Here is a 23621-nt window from a genome sequence, read left to right on the forward strand (position 1 = left end):
ATAGCATCAGTCCCTGTGCGTGCATGGAATCATTGGCTATGCATGTGCTTTATTCTAGGAAAGTGCAGCAATATCCAAGTTGGGGCATCCATACTGTAAATAAAATGTTAGATGAAAGGTATGATTGTGTGAACAGAGAAACAGTGATTATAGTAGATTATTCTGAGAACTACATATATTACTGGAACAAAGATTAATCTACTTCTTGTGGGATAGTAGATTAAAACAAATGCAAGATACATTTTTTTTTACAAATGAATACTGTCCACCCATTAGCACAGTCTATTTCAGATGTTTCACATGTTTTAAGGCACATGTGCAAGGAATCTAATGCAGCTAGGCTTTAGCTATAAAACAGTCATATAAAACAAAGTGCTTGAAGTGGTGGTTTTGTGGACAATGTTTTTTGGGGTCTTTCATTAAGAATGAAATGGTTTGCTAAAATACGTCTACAGCTTCCCTTAAAAAAGAAAACTGGTGATTTAATTAGTTTCATTCTGATATTGTTGCACTTTGAATCCTTTTAAAAATGTATTCTCAAACCACTGTCTTGTTAAGAGCTAGTTACCTGATAGTTATTCTTTTCTGTAATTAGTTTCAGTATAACAGTAAACATTAAATGATGTGATTACTTTATTGGCTAATCTGTATCCATTTTGTTATATATAAGGTTCAAATCCTATTCACTTTTACAAAAATTCTGTAAGAGTAATTTTTCATAGTTCAGGACTGCAAGTCTTAAGAAAATCAAAATGTTAGAATTTGGTCAGGTCTAAACACTTTATGAAAAGGAGTTCAAAATGTCTTTTGCACATTTGAAATCCATTTCCTTATGTTGATGGTGAGTTCTGCCAATACAGGACCTCGGCATCATTCAAACTGATGTATATAATTTAGTGTAATATTAACAAGTTCAGTGAAGCATAGAAGAATGCTCTGTGCGGCTAGCTATAGAAAACTAATCAGTGACAATATAAATCAAGTCATTTTTAATGATCATGTATGTGCTCATATGCAGGTATGTTGTAAAGAGGCATTTGAACTTCAGAAGTGTTATTTTTGTACTTTGTTTCACAGTAAAACCTTTTGACGGACATGAGTTTCTGGGCGTTTTACATTGCAGTTTTTTGGCTCTGCAGTGTTTAGTTCCTACATAGCTCCCTTTAATCTACATTGTGTTATTTTAATATGCTATTGCTTATTAATTTGTTGCTTTATCATAAGTTTGGAAATATATAAACCACTGTAGAATAATGCTCCAATGATACTGTAGATGTGAACAGAAGTCCTACAGTTAGATAACAAACCAAATACCTTCCGTGTTGATTGTTTTTCTCACAGAGCGCATTTAGTTAGCTTAGTCTCCCTAGTTTTCTTTTAACTTGTAACTTTCCAGAACATCTGGAATGATCAGATACTCCTTTTACAAAAATGAGGTTAGGAATAAATTAATGAACATATTACTCCATATCTTTCAATGTTTGAGCCAAAGGTTCATGGCTTTTCAAGTTCCTAGGAGAAAACTGCACTTGTTAATGTACTTGACTGCAACTTAAATGTATCAACTTTGAAACCGCATTTCCAAAGCTGTGGAAATTGTTCTTCACATGCTATTCTAAACCATTGTTTAGTCATTTCATGTTTGACATGAAAATTAAGGTATTTCAGACTGGATTCAGGCACTCACTTTTGCATGTTTAGTCTGACTGATTTTCATTGTGATAGAATGTGTGTGATAGGACATCAGATTCCAGCCTAGGATTTTAATTTTTGCCATAAATTAGAGGAAAAAATTCAGCGCTAACCTTGCACGTACCCTTCCTCATTGCTTTTATCATTCCATTTTATTGAAAGGAAATTCCTGTTCTCCACTGAATTCTTCTTCAAACAAACTCAGTATTTCATTTGGTAGAGCATGTGAAACATTATTGTGTGCATTTAATTATTCTCACATGTTCAAGTTAATACTAGAAAACAAAACACATTTTTAGAACTTTAAAGCTATTAGGATATAAATATCATGTGTTAAATATTAGACATTTTAAATTAAATGGCATGTAATATAAACACTTTTGGTAAAAATAACTCCCACTGAGTTGATTGCTCTATCACTTTCTTAAATAAATATTTTTCTGTACCCAAGACTCTGAAAATTGTAATCAAAGCTCAGCAAGAGTATTATTCTTTATTTTAGAACACATGTGTTTGAATGGACTCTGTTTTACAATCTACAGTTTACTATATCAAAGATTCAGTTGAAACTCTGTTGAATGAAAATGTGATCAAAGCATCGAGGAAAATAATTTTGAACAAAAATCTGCTTTGTATAAATAGATCTTTAATGTGTGGAATAGATTTCTCCAGTGCAAATATATGAAGCATACAGAAATTTGTCTTATGTTTTCTTTAAAAAACAACCCTTCTCCAAATGCTTAGTATTTGTAGTGTTGTTTTCATTTTCACCTTTGTAGCATTTAAAAACACTATAGTCTTTCAGAAACAAACAAACGTTAGCAAATATATAAAGTTGTAACCATCCAAAGCTATGTTGAAATGCAGTTTATTTATGAAATGCATTATAGCTTATAAAAAAGTATGAGACAAATAGAAAATAAAATAAGCAGGTGTTGAATGCATCTGATTTTTGTTATTACTATGAGGAATTCAGCTGTTCCTGAAAATACATAATTTTGAACTTTTCATTTTATTTTATCACCTAAGGTCAAGTTGGAAGTTTTATAATTTGTTCTCGCAGGGTAACTGAAGTACAGGATGAGTGAAATTCAAAAGCAATACAAGAAACAGCTTGCATATATGAGAGTCCAAACACAGCTCGGATAGTGAACTTGAAAAAAAGAAAATAATTTGAAAGTCCCATGCTTTTATTGGAAAGCTGAATTGTGTGCATCCTAAAAGTATTTAAAGATTGGCCTTCCATCTGAATGCAGCCAATTTTTTACTGTTCAGTCTTGTCACACAAAGGAGCTATCTGCAAGCCTAAGTTTCTGTAATTAATTCCTGGAAGGCCCCTTGGGTGGCTAGCAATGAATGGTGTATTCTTAAGAGGAGGCTAGTATCACATTTCATTTAAGAAATGTGCATGTTAGAATACCATACGTCTGTTTATGTAAAAGCTAGTTTTCCCTACAAATACATTTTGGTAGAAAATTGAAAATATATAAAATCTTTATGTCACTGTCTGTGGGATTATATTAAATTGACAAGCTTATTACCAGATGCCTGTACGCCACTAGTGTTACAGTATTCAGATTTCACTGTAAATCAAGGGTATGGTTAGCCTCGAAAGTATAAAAGTACATTTTTTCAGCATGGCTGATTTCTCTTTCGGCAACTAACTTGATTATCAGTATGAAGAGGGACATAGGCAGAATTTTCAAATGAACTTGTTGCAACTGTTATGCGAACTATAGAATATTGTGAGGGACTAAGTCTGTCATTTTCTTCCTAACTCTTCCCTGTTTCATGGATTCATTGCACAATAAGTAGTACATGAGGTGTGCTTTCTTACTAATTTAGTCTCCCTTACTAATTTAGACTTTGCTCAAGGGATGGTTCTGTCAGTGGAAGGGTATGCTTGGATCCATCCAGCAATATTTTACACAGGCAGATTAGTGTTTCTTGCAAATAACATCATGACAATTAGTGCAATGATAGTCCATTCTTTCCATGTACCTCTTCTTGCAAGCATGTATGCCTTAACACCAATAGTTAGTTGAGACTAGCACACCTATCTGCTACAACTAGTTTGGGTTTTACTGGCTCTTCCCTGCTTCTATGCACATGTCCTGCTGAATTTTAAGTCACTTCTGATTTAATCTGTTCTTTTTCCCAAAGCAATGATAGGCCACCTGGTGCCTTCCAGATGTTTGGACTACAACTCAGGTACCATGGCCAATGGTCAAGCATTCTGGGAATTGAAGTCTGAAACATCTGGAGGGCACCAGATTAATTTCTCCTAGCAGAATACGATGTGGAATCCTTAAGGGCAAAGATCAGAGTTTGTTGTATGAAACCAGTGGGGAGTACTTGAGATCACACAGAAGGTACTTTCTAGATAATGTCATCATAAATACACATGTTTAGAAGTTAAATAACTAATATATAATACAGCTGTGCAGCAGTTTTAAAAGCACAAAGGGAATGGGAAGCTGGAAGAAAAATGTTCTAGGGTGTAGGAGGGGAGGAGCAGGAGTATATACTGCTGTTCCTGCAGCAGCAGTCTTTATTAATTCATAAAGTCCTGTTTCAGACGTAACATTGTATAAACAGGTATTGAAAATGTTCCATCCAGTGCTCTTCATCTTGCATAGGATTATAGACACAAATTTTAATTTCCATATCCTATAAAATAATGTAGGATACATTATACTTGTATAGCTGTAGCCTTTAACATATACATATAGCTGCTGTATCCCTTCCTTCTGATATATGAACACACTTTTTCCATCTCACAATTCTCTGCAGCAAGGGACACTTGGAAACAGAATAGCGTGTTGCATGGGGAGCTGGAGAAAGAAGGGTGCCATATGCTACACATCTATATTCTCAGTTAACCTTGCAGCAATCCTGTAAGTTAGGTTAGTACTGTTATTATCCCCATATTGGAAATGAAATTGTGATGATTTTAAAATCAGTCAACCTTTGTTGCAATTCAGCAACACTGCTGCCAAGATTTTAGACAGCCTTGGAATGAACTGCTTCAGTATTTTTTAATGTGTGGGTATGCTGCATTCTGCTGAGCAGATATTAATACTTTCAATTATTATGAACTGCATTTTCATTATAGACTTGAAGTATACAAGTAGCAATTTTCTTTCTAATTTCATTTCACATTGTCAGCAGAACTGATTTTATGTGGTTTTCACATTGATATTTTTGGTAAAAAGAAAATACAGTTCTAAAGCTGGAGCTGAAACTAAAAGTGATATTATGAAGCAAGAACACAAAATCATATCAATCAGTTTTATTAACTGCAGAGAGAAACTAAATGAAATTTGGGAAAGGATGCATAATCATATATTTTTTATTTGTTTGAAAGGAAAAAGTGTTGGTAAAATATCTAGGAAAATTATAATTTTGAATTAATCTGAAATCTAAACCTGCTGTATTGAAGCTGACTATACATACTTACAATCTCAAATGGATACATTTTTAAAGTGTCTTTATAAAGCAGGCAAGGTCTCTCTTCCCTCTGTATCAAGTTAAAGTAGTCACCTGGAATGCTTTGTCATAAGCATAAAGTCATGCTCACATACTTCAATGTGCTGATCTTGTGCTCAGGAGTGTGACAGGAGTTTATGGTGGGTGCAACGCATGCCAGAGGAATAATGTGCTGTGCAGACCCCAAGTAATATGGTACTTTCATTTTTCTCATGCTTTTTGTGCTTTTTGTTCAGTCCTAAATGATGTATTTAAGTGCAGCAAGCTCTTGTGTGAACAAACCTTAGGAGCAGACCTCATAAATAATGGCAGAAACACATATACTTATATGGAAATCTGAAGGGTAGTGGGGTGCTGTGCAGGTGCAGATTGGCATCTTGACATCATCAGGCCTTGGTAGGCTCACCACTGTTCAGGCCTGCCTGCCTCCTACACAGTGGGACAGCTAAATGAGCCATCCTTTAAAATTTTCCAAAACATCTTGGAAAGCTAGACATAGTGTTGTTCCAGGGCAGGGCTGCACAACCATGGCCCTCAGCTGGCGAGAACAGGAAGGCTAATCTGGCATGAGGGTTGATGAAGGAAGGAAGCTAGCTTGAGCACAAGTTGAAACATGGTAGGTCAGGCAATCTTCTCTGCATGCTGCTTGTTGATACTCACCTTTCTCCACCTTGGTTCTTCCATTTTCCCTCACCCACCTCACTGATTTATTTTTTTTTCCTCTTTTTGCCTTCCATATTGCTCTCTTAAAAAGAAAAGTTGAGGTATAAGTTGAGCTAGTATACTTTGATTGAGAGAGTGGGAGACTGCTCTTTTTCTTAACCTTGCTCAGTCACAGACTTTCTTTGCTGTCTAGTGCCTTTTCAGTAGAGTGTCTTTAAATCCTAATTGATATTCAGATAGTGACAACTGTGAGAAGCAAGCACTATCCATGGAATGTCTCTTGTCTGGACCTAGCCAGACACAGATTATGCTCCCCTTCTAACATAAATGGGAAAGGAGAAGTAGGGCTCAGTGTTGAACTTCATTAACCCCAAAGGAAATGAATTGCCATTGATGTGTTTGTACATTCTCTGTGACTGATCAAAGTAGTGCAAAGAAAGAAGCGGTGGAGGAGTAGTTTTACCAAGGGAACTTTGAAGGTCAAGTATCTTTAACTGACTGCTGAATGCTGTTGTTTAGACAGCTAGATTCACTGTAAATACCTGAGTGTCCTTTAAGCAATATCCCAACTACATGGGAGTTATTTATCTGTGAACATTTGCATGATCCATATTATCCTTCTAATCTAAGGGAGAACATCTAAAGAACTTATATATTAGAGAGTGACAAGCATAAGAATGTTAACTCTAAAATTTAACGATAAGGTTTGAGAGTAAAATGAATAGTCTACTTTTAAACAATAAGGGTTTGTGAACCTTAAAAGAATATGTCTGGGCCGTACCTCAAGTAAAGAAAGGGGTCTTACGGAGACATCTAAAAATGCACATTCTAATATTCTAGATACCTGTCTGCCATCAGTTGGGAGTGTGTTGCAGAGGGTGGGTGCTGTAAATACTGTATTTTAGTACTCCCAAGGCAAACATCAGGGTGTTATATTCCTCTGAAAAACAGATGTACATTGACATAAATATTTAGCTAATTTGCTTTCATTGACTTGCTGATTATCTGAGGTTCTCTGATTAGATTGTATCAGTATAATTAAAAAAGCTTAACAGATGATAGCCTCATATGCTTAGAGCTGATTTTTTAAAAGGAGACTTCCCCCTCTATAGCTGGATTTACAGTAGGCTGAAAAATATAAATAGCAGTGATCAAGATATAATTTAACAATATCCAATATAAAATAAACATTCTTCATATACATCTCATGATAAATAATGGGTTAGAAGTACATGTTAAGGCTCTTTTCATTTGTAATTTCCAATATAAAGAATGCAAATAGAGGTAGAGAGAGTTAATTTACCTCTTGTTCATCAAAATATGGCATTTTACTGTATGCTTCATTGCCTTTCTTTGTGGTTATAAGTGATAGGCAACTATCTGTGAGAGGACTTTCCTGATGTGAGAAATGGGAACACCCTACTAAAACTGTGATATGGTTATATGAGAGGCATGAAAATAGCTGTGTTGAGATGCAGGATTAGTTAGACAAAAGCCATGAAATCTAATAAATTAGATTATGGCCAGGCGAGGACCTTTTTATTTAAGCAGCATTTTAAATGTTAATACTATTGAATTTTATCTGGCCAGGGCAGCTTATTTTATATTGTGTGTGTATATATACATATATATATATATTAAATTATTATTATTATTATTTTAATGTGTATATTTTAATTTATGTGGTTTTAATTTATTGTTGTAAGCTGCCCCGAGGCTTCGGCGAATGGGGCGGCATAAAAATGTTTTAATAATAAAAATAAATAAATAAATATAGCAGGGTGAATAAGCTGTTATTTCTGCCGATTTCTGTTATGAATAAGTGAAAAATCAACCTTGTATTTTTACCTGCTACAAGTGCAACATGTGAACCTCTGGCTTGGGTCTCCCCCAGTAAACCAAAGAAGTAATTCGTGATTTTTCTGGCTTGTTGAAGGAAAGACAAGCCAGAGATCCAGGTTTGCACATCATGCTGTATTATTGTTGTGATATATATGTATATCTCAAATTTAAATCATGGATCTAAAGCCCATGTTTAGCCAAATGGCAGCACTTGCAAGTACACTGCAGTAAATGGTAAGCCAAGATTCTAGAGCAGTGGTGGCGAACCTATGGCACGCGTGCTGCAGCTGGCACACAGAGTCCTCTCAGTCGGCACGCGAGCCAAGTTGCCCCAGCATCGCCCCAGCAGCCGAGCACCGGATAACAGTGCACATAGGGGCCATGCACATGCTCGGAAGGGAGTAGTGGCGCCAGACGATGACGTCACAAGCTGCAACTCATTACCCATGACTCATCCGAGAAGTTGCATGGCTGGTCAGTGCACTGCCAAGGATATATATGTATTTGCTTGGACTGGCTGTGAGTTTTAATAGATTCATTTTTATTAAAAAAGATTTTAGCTTTGAGTATTCTTATGAAAAAATTAAATTTAATATCAAAGATTTAGCAAAGAAATGTTCTAATTAAGAGACTGAGATTCTTTTAATGTTGTGCTGTCCCCCTGGCATATTTGAATCTGCAGCATCGTCTTTAGTTGTTTTTTCTAAACTAAAACCTCAGTTTTCAGGTTTTATTGCAGTGTTGGCACTTTGTGATAAATAAGTGGGTTTTGGGTTGCAGTTTGGGCACTCGGTCTCGAAAAGGTTCGCCATCATTGTTCTAGAGTAACCAAACTTGAAGACTCAGTATGACATCCAAACACTCCCTGCATGTGATTACAAAGAATAACAATGACAGCACATAAACTGTTTGGCTTAGATACATGAGTAAATCTATATGGATATAAACCAATAAAAAGAATAAAAAAGGTTGCTTGCAGGTGTGAAAATGTTGACTTTCAAGTACCTAATCATATTTATGGTTCATATAAACTAGGAAGAAGAACAAAATAAGATAAATATGTTCCCTTAGGGCTTTTACACTCTTTAGGGAAGGGATAGGTTAAAGTAATAAAGGTAGTTGCTTGAAAAATGAGAATGTTGCACTTTTTGTTAGGACAGATTTACAATCGAGGAAAAACATAAGGAATTATTTTGGAATAATCCCTCGTGTTTCATTTGTATCCCATTGTTTATCATTCTAGTGAGCTTAGAGCAGTTCCTGGACAATCTTTTACCCTGGTACTGACCTCTCCAAAGGCTCTTAGCTCCAGAAAGGGATAAATTTCCCTGAGATTAGACAAATGAATTGGCTTTGTAATCTTCTGCTTAATAGGAAAGGGAAAAAAAGATCAATGTTCCTAACTAGACAAATGTTTAACACCTGCTTGTTTTACTAATTTTGAGTGCTAACTTGAACTGATGTAATGTTTAGAATTAATTTTCAGAACTGTTGCAGTTCTGTAGCATGTGGAATTTACATATCCATGCAGTAATATTCACTCATACATTACTTGATTTGTTTTTTCAGTGTATCCTAAGAAATGCAAATTGCTTGTTCCTGAAATATCTGTTTAGTTATATGAAGTAAAATCTGCCTGTAGTTTACTACAACATAGATGTAAGGCATACGGATGTGAGAATTGCCTTCCTGGATCAGAACCAAGTTCTGTCTTGTCCAGAATACTGTCAGCAACAAAAGTTCTCCAGATGTTCTTGGAAACATAAAAGCAGAGCAAGATGGCAGTAGCCATCCTCCTGTTTGTTTTAGAACCTGGTGATCAAAACTGTACTACTTTTGAATAGCTTCTACTGGGTATGGATCTTGATGGCCATATGGTACCTTCAACATCAGGAGCAATATGCCTGTGTATATCGGTTGCTGGGCAATGTGTGGGAGGATGCTGTTGTACTCAGGTACTGCATGTGGGATTCCAGGGCAGCTACTTGGTCACTGTGTGAACAGAATGTTGAATTAGATGAGTCCTCGGCCTGATCCAGATGACTGGTTTTGTGTTCTCTATCTTGCGGAAATGAATATGATCGGTCAATTGTGTGTTTCAGATTTTAGGACTCTCAAAGTGGCACAGTTCAACAAATATTCAAAGTATCCTTTGAAATTGTCACCGTTACTCACAGTCTTTTTTTTTTAATATATATTTAAACAGGAAGAGTGTTTCTTGAATCTGGAGGCTCCTATTTCAAGAGTATGTGGTTATGACACTCCATTTCCTCACATCTTTGAGCCATTCTATATCCCAGACAAATGGAAATGTTATGATGCCCTTCGGAAAATGATCAACTATTAATCGTGTAGGTGAGAAAAAGAGTCTGTCTAGATAGTTTGGAGCAAGCTTATAAAATGTTAAGATTAAATTCTGTCATCTTCTAAAACCAAAGATCAGTTATGATTGATCCTAAACAAGCTTTCTAAGAGATAAGACTCATTGAACATAGCAGGACTTACTGTTAAGTAAACATGCCTAATATTGTGTAGCCTATTCAACAGAGTATCAGATATGCCTTAATTTAACATCCAGATGGAGGAAAACAATGGCAAGCCACTATGGATGAGATTTTGGTTGTGAATTAGAACAAGAATTGTACTTACTTTAATTTAGAAAATATTCTAAATCTATGCAAAAGGCCTCACTGTCTCACTTGTCTCTCCGAGTCATTTCTGTGTAGGTATCTTCATGTTTTTGACCATCGGGGAATTTTGTTCCGATTGCTCTGCTAATTGAAACACCAAATTCTCTCTTACTACAATATTAAGTGTGTAGTAAGTAATATATTTCCCCTTTTATCATTACCATTTTCAAATCACATTGAAATCGATATTTTTATTTAAAAACTTTCTTGATACTCAATGTCAGTCCACAATTATTCTTATCTTTTATTATGTCAATGCACTTTTATCTTTTACTTACTTATTAGGTTTATATCCCAACCTATTAGCCAGAAAGGCTCTCTTTACTAAACAAAAAAATACTACATAGCTGCAAAAATAAACTGTGTATATGGTATCTTGGTATGGTGCTGACTTTTTGTCAGCTGGATTCAACTGGGATGAGCAGCTTTTCTTATTTTTCACTTGTGGGAACAATATGCCTACATGACTCTGATTCTTTCCTTTTCATATCCAAAGCATAGCATTGCAGCTATAACTTAAAATTCTCCTTTGAAATAATCCAGTGTAGGGAACAAATCGTATTTACCATCTGCTGCTGTTGTACTGAGGAAAAACTGTAGTTGTGAGTTTTCTCTCCTGGAAATGCAAGAGATGATTTTAATCCTTAGCAAATGGTCTGTATAGACCTATGTAGAATGAAATATAATTTGCCAGATGCTGTGCAGATCTATTAAGCACGATTTATTTTTAAATTAGAAAAGTTGCCAGAAATTAATATCTATATTTTTTAATCCATGCCAGTTCTTTCATTGTGAACTGGACAACTTCTCCAGTTTTTATTACATATTGATACTCATCCATTTATCTTACTGATATAACCATGAAAACTATTATTCACCCTGCCTTTTTTTAACATTTACTCAGGACAGTATACTTGGAGCTATCATTTTTAATTCTCAAAGGAACCCATGAAATTGGTTAGGTTAAAAGAAGGTGACTGGCCTGAAATCAACCAGCAAGCTTCATTGTGAACAGTAGCCTGAATTCTTATCTCGCCAATCCAAGAACAAAATGCTATAAACATTTTTCACACCAGCAATCCATGCAAAATTTTAGATGCCACATGTTAAGTGTACCTAGTTATAAATGTTTTCAGGAAATACTTTTCCTATTTTTATACTTACATGCTTTTTTATAGAGAAATACACCATAACTTGAGGGGCTATTTTGAACATTTCAACCTCTTCAAATGTTTGGAGAACTAGAATAAAACAACTGAAAACTTGTCTGTGTCATACCTGCAGAAATGATCCTAATTCACAGAACTTGGGAACTTGCTATGAGAGTTCTGTAAGCTTCTTTGCTAGGCTTGGGTTCTCCTGAGAAGAACATCTGTAATTGATGCAATCCCTCCATCCATTTTGTGAGCAGGGAAAAATAATATCCATGGCAGTGCAAATTACTGACAAGATTTTGTTTGTTCTGGGAGGAGTGTTTGGGGAACACTTCAGCTGAATTGTGGACTATGTCTTAAAACAGCAGATGAAGTAGTAACTGTGGATCTGGACTGTATCAGTTTAAGCGACTGCAGATGAGAGTTCACTGGATAGAATATTTCTCTGCTAGAAAACCATTTCTACATATAGAAAAATGGTACTTCAGGAGAAAGATTAAGCAACAATCATGCTCTCTATAATTTAACGTTCTATATGCAAGAAATAATGTTTCTGTTACTATTTTGTTCTACCATCTTTGTAAAGGGAGCTTTACAAAGAATGTCATGGCAGATCCCTGCCCAAGCTTTCAATGTAGTTATTGATACGCTGACTGAAGTAAGGGGAATGAAATGGAGACATGATGAAAAGGCGGATCAGCCCATCATGCAGATCCTTCAACAGCCTGAAATGGTGCATTCAGGTTTACTGCTGTATCCAGTTCTGAGAACTAGGTCTGTATTGCATTCTTTGGAATTAGGTACATTTTTCTATTTTTAACAGAATTGGGGATTTTGTTTCAAGAGCAAGATTGTGTCAGTTTGCATGTCGCAACAAGCTACCCTGAAAATAAGCTGATGGTGGTTAGTTGTTCACTTGTTGACCCATGCTTATTTCTGACAACCATCAGCTGCTCTGTGGTTGGTTGTGGCATGCTTGCCTTCCTAGTCCTCCTGTCCATTCCTCCAATGTATTCCGTGGGCCTTTATGGCACCATCTCAGCAGCCTACTCTGCTAGTGCCAATCTGTTCGTTAGCAGAATAGTTTATTTTCTAATACAAAATTTCATCAGCAGAGAGCTTCGTGCAAATGCACTAACTACTGCATTTTCATGAATTTACACAACAAAAGTAAACATTTTAAAAAGTTAAATTTTGCACACCTCCCTGAAGTTTTTTTTTTAAACAATTACATTATTGCAAATGTCCCTAAACGTGAGGGTGTGGGGGAGACCAAGAAGTGGAGGAGTAGATTGACTGGTGGCATTTCGGGATGTAATAGGGGAGATACTATCACTGAATGGTCAGGGAATGAGTGTTTTTTTCCTCTTGCCAGGCAGCTCTGTAACTGAAGACTTGGCATCAGATTTTCATGTCCCAACAAGCACACATGAAAGTGAGCCAGCAATAGGCCATAGAAGTGCAGTTTTCATGATCTCAGGGTAGCTTATTTTGTCCTCTTCTATGTGCCAGCCACAGACTTCCTAATTATAATAATTAGCTTCACCAGGTACAGGCTGCCATGACTTCTAAACCTGGCAAGGGCAAACCTCTGTAAGGTCTGGCGTACTTTACAAATAACCTTGAAATGCTAGAAAAAAATCATGGGTTTCAGAGTATACTACCATAGCACTGGGTTTGGATGACATAATTTGTGATTGGTTAGACGACTATTAGTTGTCTAACCAATCACCAATTATGTCATCCCATTGTGAGATTCTGGCATATGCAACCGCCATTTTGAATATGCAAGCCCTGCTCAGAGAGTGTGGTTTTGTACTATCCCAGTGAGCTGGGATAAGGGAGGATTAAACAACTCATGCATAACCCATAGGCTGTTTTATGGGTTGAATATAAAGTCTATAACCACAAGCATCAACGCTTCTCATAGGTAAATAATTCAAGATGAGCCATCACTTATCAAAACCTTGCTAGTATGTAACTTTGGCTTCTGTTTTGTATAATCATGAATTAAAGTCTTTAAATATTAAAGATAGTCAGTGTTTTGTGAATTGAATGTGAGTACAGGCAGTCCCCAGGTTATAAATGCCTGTTATGAATAACCCATACTTACAAACAAACTTCCATAAAGCGTATTAATCTAAAAAAATTACTTTGGAAAAATATCATCACCAGAGAGGAAACAAAAGAGAGAGGGAAGGTTCCAGAGCATCACCATAAAGAGAGGAAGAGTAAAGGTAGAGAGGGAGTCCTCCAAAGTGCACCTTCTTGCCCTGCCCTTCTGGAGGTGGAAATCTCTTCTTGCTGCAAAGAGGAGGTACTGGTCAGCTTGGGCTGGGGTGGAGGGTAGAGATATTTGTGATTTTTCCACTTGCATGGGGATCATGCGTCCCTAAGCCCTGCAGATGTGATCTGACTTACATACAAATTCTACTCTGTAGTGGTGCCCAGATTATAGAATGCGTTCCTCGGAGAGGTTCGCCTGGTGCCGAGCTTATACTCTTTTCAGCGCCAGGTCAAAACCTTTTTATTTAACCAGTATTTCAAAAACAAGTATTAATGTAAGTCACATTTTATTGCTTTTATTGCTGGATTGTTTTAATGTATGTAATTTTATTGATTGTTTTAATGTTTTGACTGTGAGCCGTCCCGAGATGCCTTGCATGGGGGACAACATACAAAAGTTTTAAATAAATAAATAACTGCGTACAAAAGTTAGAAAGAAAGAAGAGTTTCCATGTTCTCAGGAATGGGACTTGTTTGTAACCCAAGGACTGCCTATATATGAAATAGTGACAAGAGTAGTAAGTTATGCTTTAAGAAATCACAGAAAATGAGGCTCTGGTATGTTTATCTGTTCAGAGTTCATGAACTTTGCAAAGCATTTGAAAAGGTTTGTTATTAAATAATGATTGATGTTCAAAACCAGTATTTGTTTCAAGATGTAGATAAAAAACAATTGTTTCCAAAAGTAATTTCTTTGCTAGGAACTTCTGACAGGAATTCTTGCATGATTACAATATATCATCTGTATGTATGTTTTATCTTGAGGCAGACCCTTTTCTCCCTTCTTTCTTATGCAGAAATATTCACCTCCCTTTGACTTTTCTAGGTTTTGGGTTACAACATGGGGAGTGAAATGGATTTAGTCTGCAATGTTATAACTTGATATTTACATGATATTCAGCACGGTGAAGGTGAAAATGTTTTTATAGTGGCACAAAAGTTAAGTAAACAAGAAGAAATCTGTCACTTGTTGGTTGCATAAGATTCAACCTGATTTCAGATTATTACAGCCTTCTGTGGATGACAACCGTGCCCCCCACCCTGAGTCAATATTTGTTAGAAAACACCTTTAGCAGCAATTGCAAGTCTTCTTGGGTGAGTCTGTATCAGCTTGGCACATCTAGGTTCTGCAATGTTTGCATGTTCTTCCTGGCAAAACTGCCACTCTCGTGTTTCACTATGGGATGGTGTTTTCAGGGCAATGAATATTCTTGACTTTGCAGCCTACTGCAACATGGCCCTAACATTCAGTTTTGTTCTCATCAGACCAGGAATACTTTTCCCACTTTTGCTGTGCCTCCCCATATACCATTTCACAAACTCCAAATGGGCTTCAATATGGCTTGGTTTCAGCTATCTTCTCACTTTTCCATAAAGCCCAGCTTTTTAGAACGCCTAGGGGATAATTCTGCCTTTCAGCAGCATCTCTCGCTATCTCTCTCAGAGTCACCATTGGTTGTTCTCTGACTAAAACTCTCCTTATCTGGCCACTGAGTTTTGGATGATGGCCTTCTGTAGACAAACCATAGTTTTTCCATGTCATAATAATAAATTTAACAGTGTTCTGGAGGATGTATATAGTTTGGGTTATTTTTACATAGCCCAATCCTAATTGGTGGTTCTGCATAATTTTGTCCAGGCATTGTTTTGGCAGTTTCTTCATTGTGCTGCTAGTTTAGATATGTTGTCCAACAAATTTCCAGAAATAGGTCTAGTTAATAGTTAATCTGAGATCATGCTACACTGGAATTGCATACAGGTAGACTCATTCAGTTATTTATACTAACTTTTGGAGGCAGTGGATTGCCAAATCTTATTTAGGCATGTCACAGCAAAGGGTGTGAATACTTAACTAGCAAGTGCTACTTTAATTTTGTTTACTTAATTTCTGTGCCACAATAAAAATAGTTCACACCCTCCCACCTTGAGTACCAAGTGGTAACGTTGATTAAATCCATTTCAGTTCCAGGTTGTAACACAACAAAATGTGGAAAAGCCAAAAGGAGAGAATACTTCTCCGAGGCACTACACATACACACACACACACCACACCCACACACACAATATTTGTAATCAGCTTTCAGAATGATGAGCAGATGCATCAATGTATCCTCTGCATTGTCTTTCTCTCTCCCACTCAGAAATGAGATTGTGTTTTCTGAGCAATAAGGATTCTTCGTTGTGGCCTCTGTGCATCACACATATGGGTGCTGTGCCTGCGCAGTGCCTTTGGCCAGAAGATTGATAGCTAATGGTTTTGGCGGGAAGCTCCACTCCCCCTCCCCCTATAGCTTATTTAGAGCAGAGTGTCCGCCATTTTGTTCAGTCTTTGTGACAGCGGTTTGTTGTGCCTCGTGCCGCTTTCGCTCTCGCTCTGACTGTTTCGTTCTCACTATTGCGATTATTCTTCTTTCCCAGTTTATTATCCCGTTTTCCAGTAGTTCTTCTTGTTTCTCTTGTTCTTCTTTCTTTGTGTACTCACTTCTTTCTATAAAAAAAATATTATTCCCCGCTGCACTATCTTCTCCTTTTTCTTATTCTACGATGGCGCAATGAGCGGCTTTCCGCAAGTGCATGGCATGTGGGTCTAAAATGTCTCCTACAGACCTGCATGACCTATGCCTTCTCTGCTTGGGGGAAGAACATAGAACGGATAAGTGTTCTCACTGCCTGGCCTTCTCCAAGCAGGCCAGGAAGAACCGTGAGAACCGACTCCGGAGACTTCTGTGGGACCGTGCTCTCCTCCAGTCGGACCCACTAGTATCTTCCCCAAAACCGTCCTCTTCTTCTGTGGTTCTGCCCTCACGCCCTTCGGACGAAGGTGTGTCTACCATGGGCGATCAGCTTGCTTCCTCACCTAAGAAGAAGCATGAAAAACATAAGCACACTGGTTCCGACAAGCCGTCTGAACACAAGAAGGCTAAAAAGGACAAGCCCGGGAAGCCACCTCGGAAGACCAAGAACCCTGAGCACCCCAAGCACCAAGACTCGGGTTCATCGGCCCCTTTGGTCCTGACAGCTGTCGTGGTACCAACACCACCGGGCCCGGTGCTTCAGGCGGCTATGAGGGTGACCCCTCCAAGGGAATCGATCTGTGATGGGGAGATCCGGGATTCCCCACCCAGGGCTAGATCCCCCATGCCTATGCCCCTAGCTACACTGGAAGCGGACGTGGAGATGTCTCCTCCCAGGAGCCGGAGAAGTCACTCGTTCAAGAGGAGATCAGAGGGATGGTACCATCCTCAACATTCATACTACCATGGATGGGGGGAGTGCCATTCCATCGGGCGCTATCTGGCCCCAAGGGGACGTTCCTCCCCACCGGCACCTCGCTACCGCTTGACTTCTTCGGTCCCGAGGTGTTCCTTACCGATACCGACTAGGGAGAGCAGTCGGTCCTTATCACCGGCAGAGTCTTCCTCCTCGGCTCCTCCATATTATGGGATTGACTCAGATGTCTCCGACATCAACTCCACCTCCCTGGATGTCGCAGTGACTTCCCAGGGACCTGGGTCTCCTGACGAATCTCACATATCTTTCGCAGAGTTAATGTCACGGCTGGTCCAGTCACTCAAAATCGACGCCATGCAACGGCCTGGCCCCAGTACGGACATTCTGTGACATTGTCCGTGGGGAGCAGTCAACGTCGATCGTGCTGCCGCTCATTACCACCTTGCGACAGGCTATGACCCAGCCGTGGGACCTGCCCGCCCATCCCCAGCCCACTTCAAGGAGATACGAAACCATGTACTGAGTTCGGAAGGAAGACATTCCATTCCTCCTCTGCCATCCTAAGCTGAACTCGAACATGGTGGAGTCCTCCCAGAGCAGGGAAGCAAGGGGCCATGCTGCACCCCAAGACAAAGAGGGAAGAAAGATCAATTCCCTGGCTTGACAAGTATGCGCTGCCTCTGGTTCCGGCTCAGAATATCTAACTATGAGGCGACACTGGCTAGGTACCAGTATTTTATTATGCAGCGCCTCAACAATGTCGTCTCAGCCCTTCCGGATAACCAGGGTGATCTAGCAAAAGTTTTTATAAAGGAGGCCATGCAAGTCGCTGTCCAACAGCTGTCCACTGCTCAACACCACGTGGACACGGACTCGAGGGCCTTGGTCAGTGCCATCTCCCTCCGGAGGCGTGCCTGGCTACGCAACTGCAATTTTCCGGAGGAGATGAAGAGGCTGATAGAGGAGATGTCCTTTGACGGGTCCGGGCTCTTCCATTCCAGGACTGACCACAAACTCAAAAAGATCCATGAGTCCCGTGTGATGGCCCGGCGTATGGAGCTTCAACCACCGAACCGACGTAAGTGGTCTTGGACCCGACCCTCCTACAGGCAGTTGTACCAATCCAGACAGCCTCAACACTGGCAACAGCAACACCGCCGTCAACAGCCCCCGCAACGATACCAACAAGGCCATCGTCGCTTCAAAGGCGATAGGAGGCAACGTTGACGGGACGGGCAAACCTTTCCTCTCCTTCCTACTCTACGCACCCCCCTCTCATCTGGGGACCAGCTGAGAAGTCGGCTTCCCATTTGGGAGTCCATCACATCTGATCGATGGGTATTATCCATCATTCAGCACGGATATTGGATAGAATTCGACATTGTTCCTCCATCGAGTCCGATCTGGTTCACCTCATGTTCGCCGATATTGCTCAATGAAGTTCGACAGCTTCTTCATAAAGGAGCGATTCGTCGATTAACTCAGACGGACAGACTTCACAAATTCTATTCGAGATATTTTATGGTCCCGAAGTGGGATGGTGGTCTTCATCCAATTTTGGACTTACGAAATATTAATCGGTTTATCACAACAAAATATTCAGGATGACCACCCTTCAAAATATCCTACCGTTGCTGACAAAAGAGGATTGGTTTGCCTCATTGAACTTGAAGGACGCTTATTTCCACATTTCCATTCATCCTTGTCATAGGCGTTTCCTTTGTTTTGCTGTCGCTTCCCAACTATTTGAGTTCACCGTGTTACCCTTCGGACTGGCTACTGCTCCGAGAATATTTACTAAGTGTTTGGCTCCTGTCTGTGTCTTTCTACGGCTGCGGGGTGTTCAAATTTACCCTTACCTCAATGACTGGTTGCTAGTCTCCCAAACCAGAGAGGGACTTCTTGCCTTGATACGTACGACTTGTACCCTATTACAAGATCTTGGACTTTGTATTAATACTGAGAAATCTTCTTCCGGTACAGACGATTACTTTCATCAGAGCCCGTTTAGATTCTACGATGGCAAAAGCCTTCTTTCTTCGGGACAGACAACAGACTCTTGCTCGGCACATCCATCGAATGCGATGAGACATGACAGTTCCTGCCTGGTCCATCCAGAGACTCTTGAGGCATATGGCTGTGTCGGTTGCTGTGGTCCCACATGCCAGACTTTGTCTTCATCCGCTGCAGCTTTTATTCAACAAAATGTTTTGGCTGCAAAGGGATCTACCGACAAAGTTGATTCGGATTCCATCCTCTGTTCTTCACTCTCTGCTCTGGTGGTCGGTTCCGGCCAACCTAATCGTGGGGGTTCCATTCCGACCCCGACGCCCTTCAGTGACCCTCGGTACTGATGCATCACTTCTGGGATGGGGACCAGTGTGTTCCGATCTACGTACTCAAGGCATGTGGAGTCGCCGAGAATCCAGGAATCATATCAATTTCTTGGACCTTCTGGCTGTATTCAAGGCCCTACATTCCTTCGAAGATGTTCTTCGACATGAAGTCGTTCAGATAACCTTGGACAATGTTGCTTCGGTCTTTTATCTGAACAAACAAGGTGGGACAAAGTCACCAACTCTGGCCAGACTATCGATGCAGATCTGGGAATGGTGCATCCCAAGAGACATTACTCTGGTGGCGGTACACCTTGCCGGCACGGACAATGTGGAAGCCGATCTTCTGAGCAGACACATGTCCACATCTCACGAATGGGAACTAGACCCCCAGACATGCAATCACCTCTTCCATCACTGGGGTTTCCCAGACATAGACTTATTTGCCACCTGACAGAACAGGGTATCCAAGACCTTTTGCTTGAGAGCGGGGATCGAACACGGATCATTAGGGAACACCTTCATGATCCCTTGGAACAATTTGAATTTTTACGCTTTTCCTCCGATTCCCCTCATTATGAGGGTGATATCGAAGATACTCCATGACAGAGCTACAGGAATGCTCATAACTCCTTGGTGGCCACGCCAAGCCTGGTTTTCTACGCTTCTTCACATCTCTCAGGCAGAATATCTTCATCTTCCACTCATTCCGTATCTCATAACCCAGCGGGAAGGCACAATTCGCCATCCAGATTTAATGTCGCTGAAATTGACATCCTGGCGAATCCGATAACAGTTGACTCGGTACAGATGGTATTTATACATGATTCGGACCCTGTCCCCGGATTCGACATGTTGCTGCACGCTTTGAATCCATTCATCCTCCCCACGTTATCGGATCCAACGAACGTCCCGTCGGATCTGACAATTTTTCATCCGGACATTCAACACATTCTTGATTCTGCATTAAAGCCATCCACACGGAAGTCATATGCAGCTAAGTGGCGGCGATTTTCTACTTTTGCCAAGTCTTGTTCGTTTCTTCCACTCTCAGCATCCATACATCAAATCCTTCAGTTCCTATTAGAACTTCATCATTCCGGACTGAAACCGTCTTCTATAAAAGTGTATACGGCAGCAATTTCCTATTATCGTAGCACAGTTCAAGGTTCATCATTTTCTCTCAGCCACTTATAAAGAGATTCCTTAAGGGACTTTATAACCTTAACCCAACGGTCAGACCAGTGATGCCTACATGGAGTCTTTCCGTGGTCTTACAAGAGCTCCTTTTGAACCCTTGGCGACAATCAATTTACGTCTTGTTTCTTGGAAAATGGCATTCCTTGTAGCAGTAACATCAGCTCAAAGAGTTAGTGAGCTCTGTGCTCTGTGGGTAGATCCTCCATAATTAAACTTCCACAGGGAGAAAGTTGTCTTATGAATGGATCCATCCTTTCTTCCCAAGGTGGTCACCTCCTTTCACATTGGACAAGACATTGTCTTACCTGCCTTCTTTCCATCCCTGACGAATCCACTAGAGAGATCCTTACACACACTTGACGTACGGTGCTGCCTGGCCTTCTACAGATCAAGGACGTTCCAACAGGCTCTTTCTCAAATACTCTGAGCAAAATCAAGTGCTTCCAGTTACCCCTCAAAGACTTTCCAAGTGGATAGTCCACACAATTACTCTCTCCTGTCAGCTGGCTAGGATTGACTTACCTACAATTCCAAGGGATCATTCTGCTAGAGCTGTCGCTGCTTCTTCTGCCTTCGCGTCGGGAGTTCCAACTGATGATGTTTGCAGAGCTGCCAGTTGAGCTACTCCATGTACATTCGCTATGCATTATCGGCTGGATGTTCGTGCCAGACAAGACTGCTCCTTCGGCAGAGCCGTTCTCTCGTCTATTCTTCGCTAAGGACACCTCCCATCCTCCAATAGGGGTAAGCTTGCTAATCTACCCATATGTGTGATGCACAGAGACCACGACAAAGAAAAGCAGGTTGCTTACCTGTAACTGATGTTCTTCGAGTGGCCATCTGTGCAGTCATACAACCCACCCGTCGGCCCTGCTTGGTGTCGGTGAGTGGAAATATTTTCATCGGTACCGTACCGATTTTTCTTTCATGGTACCGATAGCACCTGTAGTAGAGACTCCTTTTTTCCACATGGGAGCGAACGTTCGGTCTTCAAAGACTGAACAAAATGGTGGACGCTCTGCTCTATGTAAGCTATAGGGGGAGGGGGAGCGGAGCTTCCCGCCAAAACCGTTAGCTATCTTCCGGCCAAAGGCACTGCGCAGGCGCAGCACCCATATGTGTGACTGCACAGATGCCACTCAAAGAACATCAGTTACAGGTAAGCAACCTGCTTTTCTTTTTGTTTTCCTGTACCCATGTTAGTTTATCCAGGCAGTGTTGGAGTATTCCAGAACATTCTTAATTTTTAGGAAGATGTTGCTGCTCATGGCTTAGATCCAAGAATGCCTACCATAAGCAGAGCAATACTTCTGATTGTGCAAGTCAACCTTTCTGAAGTTCTCTGGTCTCCATATCCTGCTTGCAGCCCCCATGCTCCATCCCAAGCAGTTGCAGATGATCCATCATCCTTTACAAGTGCTTGTGCTGGTCATAGAAGGGAGGAGACAGGAAAGCCCTGTTGAAGCAGATTTCTGCTCAATAATTATTCTGCTTAGTTTTCTTCATGAGTCATCTTTACTCTCAGGATTTAGGGTGCTAGATACAGCCATGATAGGAGCTTAGTCTTTTCAAACCATTCTTTCTAGTTCTCATTATTTGTACTAATTGACTACCTGCTTTGCAGTTTAAAATAATTCCAAAGCTGACAACAAAACCAACTTAGCACAATGAAAGAATCAACTGGTAAAAGGGAAAAATGTTAAGGGGTCATAGTTACATTTATTTACTTACGTATTTATATACTGCCCAATAGCCAAAAGGTTCTCTGAGTGGTTCACAAAGTATATAGATGTATATAGATAGATATTCATTGCTATATAGCACATGGATATCTACTTATAAGTAGCTGGCTATATAAGAATATATTGATGCATGTATGACAATCGTATCTAACCAAACTACACCTTACTAACAAGCCTCAAGAAGCAGAGTTCTTTACATGCTGTCTCTAGCTATGGAACAGGATCTTTCAGAGAAGCTGGTACCTCTTCTGAAAGACAGACTTCCTTGAAAGGAGCCTACAATTAAGAGAGAACTTTGTCTAATTAAAGGCATTGTTCTACGAAGGTTAGCAGGCTTTCATGTTTTACATTCAATGATACATATAACATGTAAGATAAACAGCTCAATATTAAATGTACTGACTCAGAAGTCCTGCTGTATTCAATGGGTTACTGCTATGTTAGTATATTTGTGACATAAATGTTTTATGATATATGCACATAACTTATAACATTTTAATTCTGTTTCTGTAAAGGTAAGAGGATCAAGAAGAGAATACAGTTGATGTCAACAGGCCTATTAGCATTAAAGTGGGATTTATTTTTTATGGAGAAGAACTATGTGTGATTATTTTCTTAAATGTTATTATTTTGGATATTTGTTTTACCTTTTTATCAAAAGCTCAAAATTTTTGCCAGCTGTGGAATCAAGAATGAGCAGGCGATTACTGTTGTGATTCTCTTTCCCCTGACACCTTTTCACAATAATGAGACTGTTAACATATTTTGCCATATAAAGTCTTGGGTTATACTCAATAAACATACTGTAATGAGGAGGTCTTTGGTCTGCATTTTTGCCTTCATAAATCTATATTTATAATTTACAAATTTGCAAATTCACATTTACAATTATTTCACTCTAAACCTATTATATGTATTACGTTAAAACTGCCTGTAGTTCTACACTTAAGCATCAAGACCTCATTGGTCATAAACTGCCATTTTGTTGTTAAACTTAGAACACTTAAATTGGAATTACAAGACAGCTTTTGATCCCATCCTTATTGGAACATATATTAACATTAACACTGTCTGGTTAATTTTTGCTGGTTAATTTAGCAAACACTAAGCTTGCTGGTGTGGAGCTTATTTAAGTGGACGGGGCTGACACAACTAATGACTACTATCATAAATTATGCAGATATACAGGTAGATGGCAGAAGTGGGCAACATGTTCCTGGGCTGCATGTAGCTCCCTCCTTTTATGGCCTTCACATGGTCCACTGCCACTGTGGTACCTCATCTGCTGCTCCGTTG

At 39.6% G+C, this 23621-nt stretch overlaps 1 protein-coding gene across 3 annotated transcripts in view; it reads left to right on the forward strand.

The window, feature by feature from the left end:
- Positions 1-23138, forward strand: part of BCKDHB (branched chain keto acid dehydrogenase E1 subunit beta) — a 69332-nt gene extending 46194 nt beyond the window's left edge. Inside the window, exons 10-11 of one of the 3 annotated variants that reach the window (XM_044421642.1) lie at positions 9893-10041; positions 22841-23138. In XM_044421642.1, coding sequence (XP_044277577.1) covers positions 9893-10033 — 141 coding nt within the window. In that variant the 3' untranslated portion in view covers positions 10034-10041; positions 22841-23138. The remainder of the gene's footprint in view (positions 1-9892; positions 10042-22840) is intronic. The other 2 variants (XM_044421643.1, XM_044421644.1) reach the window with 2 other exon arrangements.
- Positions 23139-23621: the final 483 nt, after the last annotated feature.

This window comes from Varanus komodoensis, unplaced genomic scaffold (genome assembly GCF_004798865.1).
Source record: "Varanus komodoensis strain SLA01 unplaced genomic scaffold, ASM479886v1 scaffold12, whole genome shotgun sequence".
NCBI lineage: Eukaryota > Metazoa > Chordata > Lepidosauria > Squamata > Varanidae > Varanus > Varanus komodoensis.